At 37.8% G+C, this 12,678-nt stretch overlaps 1 protein-coding gene across 1 annotated transcript; it reads right to left on the minus strand.

Annotated features, from left to right (window-relative positions):
* Nucleotides 1-1,173: 1,173 nt before the first annotated feature.
* LOC142425527 (olfactory receptor 4F3/4F16/4F29-like) lies at nt 1,174-2,136 on the minus strand. The gene has a single exon (XM_075530784.1). It carries the CDS (start codon nt 2,110-2,112, stop codon nt 1,174-1,176), a length of 939 nt encoding a protein of 312 aa, XP_075386899.1. The 5' UTR covers nt 2,113-2,136.
* Between the last annotated feature and the right edge of the window lie 10,542 nt (nt 2,137-12,678).

Consider the following 12,678-nt stretch of genomic DNA (forward strand, 5'->3'; position numbering starts at 1 on the left):
TTTTCTTCACCTCTTCTATGCCATCAAATCACTGTCCTATCATGTCCCTCTGCATTTGTGGAAACAAAAAAAATAAATCTCATGGAATGAGGTCAAGTTGGTAAGGTGCATGGAACAAGAGAGGCATGCTGTGCTTTGCCAAACACTGGCGCACTGAGATGGCTGCATGAGCAGGTGCATTGTAGTAGTTGCAAAGCCAGTCCCCCGTCGGCCACAAATCAGGACACACTGTGATGCAATCTTTTCAGAATTTCTAAATAGAAGGCTTAATGGTGGAACAAACTCCAAATGCACTATCCCACTCACATTTTTTAAAAAAAGAGCATCATATTGATTGATCTGTGATTTCACTTGACTAGTTTTGGAGGTCAATGTGACAAGGGTGTCTTCCACTTACTTGACTGATGTTTGCCTTCAGGATCATAAGAATAGAACCATGTCTCATCATCAGTAATGACCTTGTGGGGGAAAGGTCTGGGTCATTTCAGAGCTGTTCTTTACAAGCATGGCATGTTTCCACTCAACACTCTTTTTCCTGGTCAGTCAGAATCTGAGGCACATATTTTGCAGCGACCTTTCCCATTCCCAAATCTTCCATTAAAATTCGATGAACCGAGCTCTGAGACAGTTCAGATAACTTCCCCATCTCTTGAATCATCAATCTTTGAGCACAGTGGATGAATTTTTGTCAACATGTTTGTCCGTTTGGGAAGTTAACAGACATCCAGAATTAGGTATGTCGTCAATCGACATTTCACCTTTTTGTAAATGAGAAAACCACTCATAAACTTGATTGTTTCCCATAGGGCTGTCTTTGTAGGTTGTGTTCAACATCAGCATTTGTGCTGAAAAGGAAATAAAATTTCACAGCTGCACAGTATTCTCTTAAAACGGCCATCTCAAAAAACGAGGTTCGAGCAAAACTGCTTTTAGTTATAAAAACAATCACTGTGATCAGAGAGAACCTTCCCAGGGGATGCCACTGGGTGTATTAGTTCAGTGTATTGCTGGATGCTTGCCTAGTGGGAGAAATGCGAATTATGAAAGCTCCATCCAGCGGAACTTTTATCCTTTTTTTTGGACCCCCTCAAATACTTGGAAGGTCCTAATTTACAATTGTATTAATTCAATGTTCTCCACGGAGGTATGAAAATTCCATAATACTTTTGTCATTTAAGAAATCTTTCTGCAAACAATAAGTTGACTGCAGACTCTCCTCATTGCCACCTTCATGTCTTTGTTCCTGAAGGTGTAGATGAGTGAATTTAGAAAAGGAGTGAGACCGGCATCAAAAACGGCAAGGTATTTGTCTAGGTGTGATGTGGAGTGAGGCCAGGTATAAACAAAGATGCAAGGTCCAAAGAACAAAATCACCACCATGACATGAGATGATAAAGTGGACAGAGCCTTGGATAAGCCACCTGAGGAGTGTTTCCAAACTGTAATCAGGATAAAAATGTAGGAGATGACCAGTATGAAGAATGATCCCACAGAAATAAATCCACTGTTGGCTGTGACCATGAACTCCAGTTTATAGGTGTCTATACAGGCGAGTTTGATAAATCGAGGAAGGTCACAGTAAAAACTGTCTATCTCATTAGGACCACAAAATGGCAAATTTATAACAAAGACTAATTGAGCCAAAGAATGGATCAAACCAAGTGTCCAGGCAGCACATAAGAATAAAATACACACTTTGGGGCTCATAATAGTTAAATAGTGGAGAGGCTTACAGATGGCCACATATCTGTCAAAAGCCATAGCTATAAGGAGCAGCATCTCCACAGCACCAATGATGTGAAGAAAGAAGATCTGAGTGACACAGCCACCAAAGGAGATGACTTTGTGTTTTCTGAAAAGGTCACAAATCATCTTGGGGGAAATGACAGAAGAAACACCCAGGTCAATAAAGGAGAGATTCACCAAGAGAAAGTACATGGGAGAGTGTAAGCGAGGGTCAGAAGTCACAGTAAGGATAATGAGCGAGTTCCCCATCATGCTGGCCACGTAAAACAGGGACGAGAATACAAAGAGGACAACTTGCATCTCCCAGGAATTGGTGAGTCCCAGGAACACAAACTCTGATACCACGGAGCGATTTGCTTCATCCATTCATTTGTCAATCAGATTGCTCTAAAGTGATGAAGAGGAAACAAAAATAAGCATAGCATTGATGTGTTAGTATTGTAATGATTAATTATTCAAAGATGTCCACATTGTGCAGGCATTATTTACCCTCAAATTCCTCTCAGGGACTTATAATTACCAAAAAAAGTCATTTTACCTGTAATGACCTAAAGCAATTGTGTCACTTCCACATGGAATAATCATATCACCATGACCTCATGAGATGATCTCACATCTACAAAGAAGAGAAAGGAATAAATGTGGAAATATTGTAGATGGACATGACAAGGATTGAGTCAGGCAAGGAAAGTGGAATATTGAAACACAAAAAGAAGAAAATATACAGCAATGACTTCATTTCCCAGAATTCACACACTCTGATCTTAAACAGTTCATGAAGTATTTTCAACCATTCTTGCTATCTCTCCTCTTAGCCCCTCTTCATCTCAGGCATCCATGTCTCTTCAAGTAATTATCACATTACTACCCACAATCACATTTGCAATTCACCCCAAGTCTACAGAACATGGTGAATATGGTATAACCACCTGTAGGGTATACAGGTGAGCCAAAAGTGGAATATGGATTGAGGGCACAGGGTGTCATTATGGACTCCTTCAAGTGTAAATGGAAATACCTAATAGGATGGGTCATAGGCAAGGCATGGCCAAGGTGTGAAATTGTGGTAAGGCAAGAAGTCTATTTGAATGATCTACTCAGGTTATTCACAACTCATATATTTGCAAACACTGGCTACAGCCATTGGATCCTGAACCTACTACAGCTTGCTGGGGATATAGCAATGTACATGAACCTACATTACCCTTGGTGTTAGCCCTTCCTGTCTACTATGTTTCAATTCTCTCCAATATCTATTTCCCTTTCTAATACTGGGTTACTACACGAGTCTTCCTGATTCTAACCCATTGTTACAGGGAATGCACTGTGATTGTATGGACGATATAGTCTCCTGCCTATGAGACAAACACTTCTGCTTCCACCACACTTGTGCATGCTGCCCAAAGGCAAGGTGAGATAAGGGAAGGAGGTTTTAGTAATAACAGTTTAAGGGCTCCTAAGACAGAAAAAAAACAGGAATGCACAGTAGCTTAGACCTGGAACTAAAAGGAAAGGGCTAGAAACACTGAAGATTAGGAAAAATTAGATCCCAGAGTGGCTTTTAAGACTTCTGCTTATCTTACACACATACACACACCTCAGTCTTGCATGATGAATGCAATCTTAAAAGAAATTATTACCCAACAAACCCCCCTAGAGACTATCTAGTCCATGTTGCTGCTTATTTGCAAATAAGAAAGTAATAGTCTAGTGAGGAGCAAACAATCAACTCTAGAAAAATAATCATGATTTCTTAGTCCAGCTATAGATTCAGATTCTACATACTACAAACATAGTATGTAGTGAAATAGATAAGCCAACCTCTAGATTTGTTAGCTAGTAGTCACTAATTGCATTTGGTAAATGGTAGAAATTTAAAATCTTCTGTTGCACTAGCCACATTTCAAGTGACTCAATAGCTTCAAGTAGCCAGTAGATCTGCATTGGGTGGTGTCATATAGAACATTTCCAGTCACATTCATCTTTCAAAATTAATTAAAATCCCATTTCCTTCACAAAAAGCCTCCCAGTAACTAATCCATCCATCCATTAATCTCTTCCATCTATCACTTCTCTATTTCAGGAAACAAAGTTTAATTAGAAATTAAATAGATTTCCACACAGTGAATAAACTATAATATATTGCACCCCAGGAAGTGTTCCAGGGGGTTGTTAGGAGCAAAGGCACAGTGTCTGTTAGGAACTAGGAGGTAGCTTTACATAAAGGCATAAGCTTTGAAAAATTATTAGGAGTTCAACAAACTAAAGCAGTCACAATACGTAACAGACAAGAAAGATCAGGATTGGAAATGATATTGTAGGAGTCAATTAACATTTCTAATATGAGAAAAAAAGATTTGCTTACAGGCTAGCATAGGAAGATATCAAAGAAAGTTATTAGAGCAGTCATGCAGGATGAAAGACATTTAAAAAGATGAACAAGTCCAAGGCATTGCTGCTAATCAAAACGTCAGTGGTTTGGAACCAGCAGCTGCTTCATGAGACAAAGATATGACAGTCTATTTCTCTGCAGATTGACAGCCTTGGAAATGCAGTGAGTCGGCTCTTCTAATCTGGCATACAGAGTCACTATGAGTCAGAATACACTTGATGGGAGTGAAATTGGCGATTTCATTTATTGACACCATTATTATGTTTCTCTAACCACTTTTCACACATATATCCTGCCATCAAAGAGCTCAGTTTCTATGTACTGCAACAGGATGAAAGGAAGACAGAAATGTCAAAGAAGTAATAAGTGGCTGTAATTTTCATATGCCAAAAAGATATTCAATAAGAAAAATTATGAAAAGCACTTGAATTTAGTACTGAGACATCTTTGTTGCTGATAGAGAGAGAAGCTACAATAAAGGAGTAGAAAGAGGAGTAAGATTTTATGGAAGTGATGAATAATGACAACATGGACACAAGCAAGGTTTGAAATATCCATTTTATTGGTATCTGGTTAAAAATGTTTTAAGGAGAAAATGTGAGAATGTAAGGTAATATGCTACTTGTAGAAAAGATGTGGAATAAAAGAAATCTATAAGCAGTTGAGTGCTGAATTCAAAGGTTTCCAGGTAACTAAGAATCCTGATAAAGATAAGTATGACAGATAAGAAGGAGGGGAAACATCAGCAGAAATATTTTTGTAACGTTCGGATATGCAGAAGAACTCTATCCTTAGATAACTAGAGTAGCACATGTGATTGTTGTTGTTAGCAGAATGAAATCAAGAAGAAGGACGAGGAGGAGGAGAAGGAGGAGGAGGAGAAGGAGGAGGAGGAGGAGGAGAAGGAGGAGAAGCACATAAAGCACAGACACCTTTATGGGGCTGGATGTCTTATTGTTATTGTTTGACCAGATTACTTGGTGACATTATTACAGTGGAGTCAAGGTGGTCTGATATATGGAGAAACTGCAAAGGAAGAGAAATGAAAGATTTTAAAAAGAGGGGCAGTAATTGCAAGATTGTGGTAACTACCTTGCCCCCACATCTTGACTCTCACATCTGGATACTCATTAAAACTCACATACACTTGCTTTCGTATTCCTTTCTCCATACAATTGTCCAGCTCTTCATGCCTGTGTCATTTTGCTTCCTTTGTGACATCCTGCCTCTCTAGAGGAAGGAGAGCCTGAGAAAGGAGCTCTTCGTGTGGTAGATTATAGTCTACCGTATCTTCAACCTCTCGCTACTAACCCTATTACCTCCTCCACCTACCTTATCTTCAAAAACTTCAGATGACTTCATGGTCTGGGAGTCAAAAACCTCCCCCTATTAAGTCTTCTTTGCATAAGCATTAAACACATACCACCATACACGCATCCTATAAAAGAGTATATATTACAGAAATACAGATGCAACAAGCCAACTATTTAGCTACAGTTGATGGTGGTGACCGAGTGATGCATTAGAGTTCTGGGATTCTCAGACTGAGATCATCAGACCAGGAGAATTCTCATAGGATTGTGAAGAGGGAAAAAAGTGGTGTATAATTATTTTGTGAAAAATCCTGACATTTTCAATTATTATATTTTTCATATCTTGATTTCATTTTATCCTTAATGAAAATTAACATGTCATTTTAAATTTTGAAATGGAAAAATCTGTAAGAAAAGCCAGTTGGGAATTTAATAATCTTGATACATATTTTATGTTCTGAATTAAGAACTTTGGGTGAGAATAAGCCTGAAATTTTTAAGACAAAGGAGAGCTATAAAAATACCTGGAGTTAAAATAGATTCATAGAGAGGAAGATAGAGACAAAAATAACCAGAACCAGAGAGATATCTTTATATACCGTCACAAATTCCCTACTTCCTGGAGAAACAAGAAACTTAGTACAGACATAAAGTCCACATCATCTCTCAACTCTTTTAAATGTCATACTTTACATATTAGCAATTGCTCATACCATTACAGAAGAGGATAATTGATAAAAGAAAGAAGTTTAAAGGAGTGCTCAATATTCAGAAAGTCCAAGGAAATAAATAAAAAATTATGTAATGCAGCACACATGAAGAAAATAAGATAATGTATCAAAAATTATAACTATGATGTTGAACAACTGAGAAATATAATATTATACACTCCTTTAATGGATTGTAAATATACACTGCTTTTATTGTGTTTTATTTTTATGTAAGTCAACAAAATGATACACGTCTTAAATAATGGAGAATGCATTCTAGTCTAATATAGTACATTTACATTCTACTCTAATATAGTACATTTAGTAGTGAAAGATGACCCAAAACACGAGTAGACAATTCCCATATCTAGAAAGTTAAAATCTAATAACTATATGAAACTTAAAGTAAAACTATAGACATAGCCTTTCTAAGTCCTATGTAGTCAAAGACCACCCAAAGATTGTCTTGGAGAATGTGCATAATTCATCTCATTAGTTTCTGTTATGAATATGATTATAAATATTATTATTTATTATATACTCTGGAATAGTGGAAAAACAAATGGCTTGAAAGAAGTACAACCAGAATGCTCCTTAGATGGGAGAATATTTCATATAGTTCAGTTTCTCAGATTGTTTGCTCAGCATACAGATTGAGTAAATGTGGTGAAGATATTACCTTGACACACACCTTTCTTGATGTTAAACCACACAGCATTCCCTTGTTCTGTTTGAACAACTGCCTTTTGGTTCATGTACAGCTTCCATATGATCACAATGCCGTTTTCTGTAACTCTCATTCTCTCTAGGTCATACATAGTTTGTAATGCTCTATAGGGTCTAATTCATTTGCATTGCCAATAAAACACTAATAACCATGTATCTGGTATCTTCTGCTTTTAGCCAAGATCGCTGATATCTGCAATGATACCCTGTTGATACCTCCCTTTCTAAATCCAACATGAAATTCAGGCAGCTCCCTGATGAGCTTCAGCACAAACTGTTTTTGATCGTTTGTTTTTTTATCACTTTGGGGGCTTGTACAACTCTTATCAAAATCCATCCATCCATCCATTGTGTCAAGCACATTTGTACATTGTTGCCATCATCATTCTCAAAACATTTTCTTTCTCCTTGAGCTCCTCATTTTCCCCTCCCTCTCCTACCCTCCTGCCCTCACAAATCCCTTGATAATTTATAAATTATGATTATTTTTTCATGTCTTACACTGACCAATGTCTCCCTTCATCAACTTTTCTGTTTGGTTCCCCTTTTTCTCCTACCTTCCCCGTACCCTCCTGGTACCTCTACTCTCATTATTGGTCGTGAGGAGTTTGTTTTTCTGTCCTGGATTCCCTGGGCTTCTAGCTTTTATCTGTACCAGTACACATCCTCTGGTGTAGCCAGATTTGTAAAGTAGATTAGGGATCATAATAGTGGTGGGGAGGGGAAGTATTAAAGAACTATCAGAAAGTTGCATTTTTCATTGGTGATAACTGTACCCTGGCTAGCTCATCTCTTTCCCGCAACCCTTCTTTCAGGGGATGTCCAGTTGTTTGCACATGGCCGTTGGGTCCCCACTCTGCACTCCACTTCATTCACAATGATATGATTTTTTGTTCTTTGATGCCTGATACCTGATCCATCAACACCTCGTGATCAAACAAGCTGGTGTGCTTCTTCCATGTGGGCTTTTTAAATTCTGAGCTAGATGGCCACTTGTATATCTTCAAGCCTTTAAGACGCCAAACGCTATATCTTTTGATAGCCAGGCACTATCAGCTTTCTTCACAACATTTGCTTATGCACCCACTTTGTCTTCAGCAATTATGTCAAGAAGATAAGCATGATGGAATGCCAGTTTAATAAAGCAAAGTATTCTTTCATTGAGGGCATACCTAAATAGAGGCACGATGTCCATCTGCTACTTTAATACTAACCCTATAAATATAGCAGCAACTGTTTTTTGATTATTTTCAACACGTGATATTAACAATATGGTTCAGTAATTTTCATTGTTGGGCCACCTTGCTTTGGGGTAAGCACAAATATAAACACCTGCCAGTTGGTCAGCCCAGTAGTTGTTTTCAAATTTTGTTAGTTCAGAAGAATGAATGCTTTCATCTTGAAATATAATAGGGATATTCTAGTTTTTTGGCTTTCTAACTCCAGGTGTTTACACATTTCAGTACAATTTACTTTGCCTTCTCAGGCTCCCCTTTCACCTGTTCTTTTCAACTGTTTTACTTCATCATTTACTTTAGCTACTCTACTTTCAAGAACAAATTTCAGAATCTTCTAGCTCTTTGATTTGTTTCTTTCTTCCTTGTCTTTTTTTTTGCTTTCTTCATGTTCTTGATGTCATCTGACAACCCAGCATGCTTTCTGTCATTGGTGTTCAGTGTGTCAAATCTGTTCTCAACCGATTCTCTAAATTCATGTGGGATGTAATCAAGTCCATACAAAATTTTGGTTAAGATCATCCAACAGGTTTACCAGTTTGTGAAGCACAGAAGGAGTGGATACATAGAATAATAACTGATACAAGTGTTTGTAGGGCATGGAGCTGGGGAGCATGAGGGGATTTGGGGAGAAAACAGTGAAGGTTGGGCGGAGAGGGAGTACTCAAACTGAATGTGACTACACAAGTCATTTTAAGGTGATTTAATCATGAAGATAAAAGAAAAGAAAGAAAATGTTCTAAAATTGATTGTGGTAATGATTGTACAATTCTTCTTGATATGATTGAATGATTGAATAGTATGATCCATGGGTTATGAGCCAACAAAAAATTTTTTAAAAAGAAAAGGAACATTATGAAACTTCCTAACATGTACATTTCAATGTAAATGTAGAGCTTATATATTCTGAGTATGTATGAAACTCCATTTAGGCAGCCTGAATTACTGTTGGACTACTGACTGGAGTCACCTTCTGATAAACTTCTCCTTTTATCTCTCTGAAAATAAATAAATAATCATCCAACAAAGGTTGCAGTAGTACATTGGAAAGGAATTGCCAGAAGTTTAGAGAAGATGCAGAAGAGGGTGTAGAGCAAGGGATATCATTGCTGATGTCAGAAGGATCTTGGTTCGAAGTAGAGAATACCAGGAAGATGTTTACTAGTGTTTAATTTACTATTATAAAGCATTCGACTGTGCAGATCATAATAAACTCTGGATAACCATGAGAGGAATGGTATTTCCAGAACACTCCATTGTGCTCATTCAGAACGTATACAAGGATTGAGTCAGTTGTATGAACAGAATAAGTTATCAGAAAAGGTGTGTTCCAGACTAGTATCCTCTCACTACACTTGATCAATCTATACACTGAGCAAATCATCAGCGAAGCTGGATTATATGAAGAAGAGTGTGGCTTTAGGATTACAGAAAGGCTTACTAACAACCAGCGGTATGCAGATGACACAAACTTGCTTGGTGAAAATGAGAACTGTAAGCACTTGCTAATGAAGATCAAGGATTGTAGCCTTCAGTGTAGACTACAACTCGGTGTAAGGAAGATCAAAATCCTTACAACCGGATAGTTAGGTAGCATGATGATAAATGGAGGAAAAGTTGAAGCTGTCAAGGATTTTGTCTTACTTGGATTAACAATCAATGATTGTGGAAGCAGCAGTCAAGAGATCAAAAGATGCATTGCATTAGGTAAATCTACACAGGGTCTCTTTAGAGTATTGGAAAGCAAGGAAAAATACTTTGAACACTAAGGTGCACCTGACCCAAGCCATGGTATTCTCCATAGCATCGTGTGCATGTGAAAGTTGGACATTGAATGAGGAAGAATAGAAGTATATGAATGGTGGTGCTAGAGAAAAATATGGAAAGTTTCATGAACAGCTAAAAGGACAAAATGATCTGTTTGGAAGAAGTAAGGCCAGAGTGTCCCTTAGAGGCAAGGAACAGCAAGATTTTTGTCTTATATCTTTTGGCAATATCATGAGGAGAGACCAGCCCTTGGAGAAGGCCATCATGTTTGGTAAAGTGGAGAGGCAGCAAAGAGGAAAATCTTTAATGAAATGGAATGACATATTGGCTACATCACTGGGCTCAGGCGTAGGAACAATGGTGAGGATGGTGCAGTGCTTCTCTCTGTGGTGCATAGGGTTGCTAGGGATTGGAGCCAACTCAATGGCACCTAACAACAAGAACAACATACTCAAGCCCATAGTCTGTCCCCTGTGGATTTGTTTTCATTTTCTTCAACTTCATTCTGAGTATACATGTGAGCAAGTAGTTATCTGTTTCCACAGTAAGCCCTTGACCTTGATTAAGCTGTTGATATTGAGCTTCTCTATCATCTCTTTCCACAGATGTAGTTCATTTGAATTCTGTGTGTTCATCTTGGATATCCATGTTTACAGTTGCCATTTATATTGTTGGAAAAAAGTGTTTCCTGTGAAGAAATCCTTTGTATTGCCAAACTCTACCATGAAATCTTCAGGGTCTTTTCTATTACCAAGGCCATATTTTCAACTACTTTTCCTTCTTCTTTGTTTCCTACTTTTGCATTCCAATGACCAATAATTTTCAATGCATCTTGATTGCATGTTTCATCAATGTAAGACGGAAGATGTTAGAATTTGTCAATTTCTGCATCCAAGTTTAGTTATTAGTGCATCAGTATGAACAAAGGTGAACAATATTGACTGGATTTCCTTGTATTCAAATAGACCTCATATCACAGATTGCATACTTCAAGGTAGCTCTTGATACATGTCATAATAAAGCAAGGAGAGCATTAAATTGGTAAATATATGGTAATCCCAGACCACTATTCATTGTGAACCCTCAAGGCAAAAGATCCGATCCAAAGTCCAATGACAGCCAATACCACAACCTTGGGATCATACTCATCTACTTCTCACACAGGGAGTTTCAACCTTAAATCCAAGAGCTGCAGGTGAGTTTTAGGTTACTTAGTGAGGTTCCACCTCAAGTCCTTCCGGTGTGCCCTAAGAAGGATGTTGGATGCCTCGAAAGGACTGATTCTAAAATCCAAGTAGTTGATGACACATGTCCTTGTCCTAAGTCTTCAAGGGCTGAATAGAAATTATAAGCCCTCCCTAGGGGATGGACAACAGAAAAGTGGGTGAAGGGACAGTGTAAGACAGGACAAAATAATAATAATTTATAAATTACCAAGGGTTCATGGTGGGTGGGAGCAGTCAGGGAGAGGAAAAAATGAGGAGCTGAAACCAAGAGCTCAAGTAGAAAGCAAATGTTTTGAGAATTATGATGGCAACAAATGTGCTTAACACAATGAATGTATGTATGCATTGTGATCAGAGTTGTATGAGCTCTCAATAAAATGATTTTTAAAAGCATAACTTATAATTTCTTTTTAAAAATTTTTAATAAATCATTTTATTGAGGTCTGTTACATGTCTTATGAAATCTATTCATCAATTGTATCAAGCACTTTTGTACACATGTTGCCATCATCATTTTCAAAACATTCTCTCTCTATTGGAGCCCTTGGTATCAGATCCTATTTTTTCCTCCCTCCTCCCTCCCCCACTCTCACCCCATGGACCCCTGAAAAATTATAAATTGTTATTTTAATATATAACACTGCCCATGGTCTCCCTTCACCCACATTACTGTTGTTCACCCCCCTGGGGAAGGGTGGGGGTATTTATACATTATTCTTTGTGGTTGGTTCTTCATTTCTCTCTCTTCTCCCCAAAACATCCCCCTAACTTCATGGTACCACTACTCCAACTGCTGTTCCTGAGGGGTTTATCTGTCCTGGATTCCATGTGTTGAGTGTACATACCCAGGTCTAGCTGGATTTGTAAGGAAGAATGGGGTTCCTGATAATGGGGAGAGAGAGCGTTAAAGAAGTGGAGGAATGTTGTGTGTTCCGTCGGTGCTGTGCTGCATCCTAGCTGTCTTATTACTTTATCGCATTGCAAAGACTGGCTTTCAAAACGCTAAGAAAGCGTATCCACTACAACCAAAACAAACTACCAACCAACTTGTCTCTTTTAGGTCAATAATGTATTAGCTATGTGACTTGGGAAAATTACTTAGTATCTTTTAAGCAAGTTTTTCACATATATGTAAATGGGTCTATGTGGTAAAATGATTGTATGAGAGGGTACTGAAAGATTTTTACACCACCTAAACAAGTGACTTATCTTTATATTCTCAGATTGAGATGCTTTATAAACACTAGACCTTAGGACACAACAATAGCTGGTATAGTTAATAAACATATTTACAAACTTTGAGATCTAGGAATAAAAGAGATAAACTATATACACTACTACAGATAAGAGCTCTCGACACACGAAATCCAGGAAAGAAAATAATGATAATTTAGAGTTTATCAAAGGTTCCTGAGAGTGATAGCGTGGGGAAAGTTGGGGGAAAAAAGACGAGTTGAAATTGAGTGCTCAAACAGAAAGTAAATGTTTAGAAAATGATGATGGCAACATATGTAAAAATATGCTTGATACAACTGATATATGGATTGTTATAAGAGCTGTAAG

This window comes from Tenrec ecaudatus, chromosome 14 (assembly GCF_050624435.1).
Source record: "Tenrec ecaudatus isolate mTenEca1 chromosome 14, mTenEca1.hap1, whole genome shotgun sequence".
NCBI classification, from domain to species: Eukaryota; Metazoa; Chordata; class Mammalia; order Afrosoricida; family Tenrecidae; genus Tenrec; species Tenrec ecaudatus.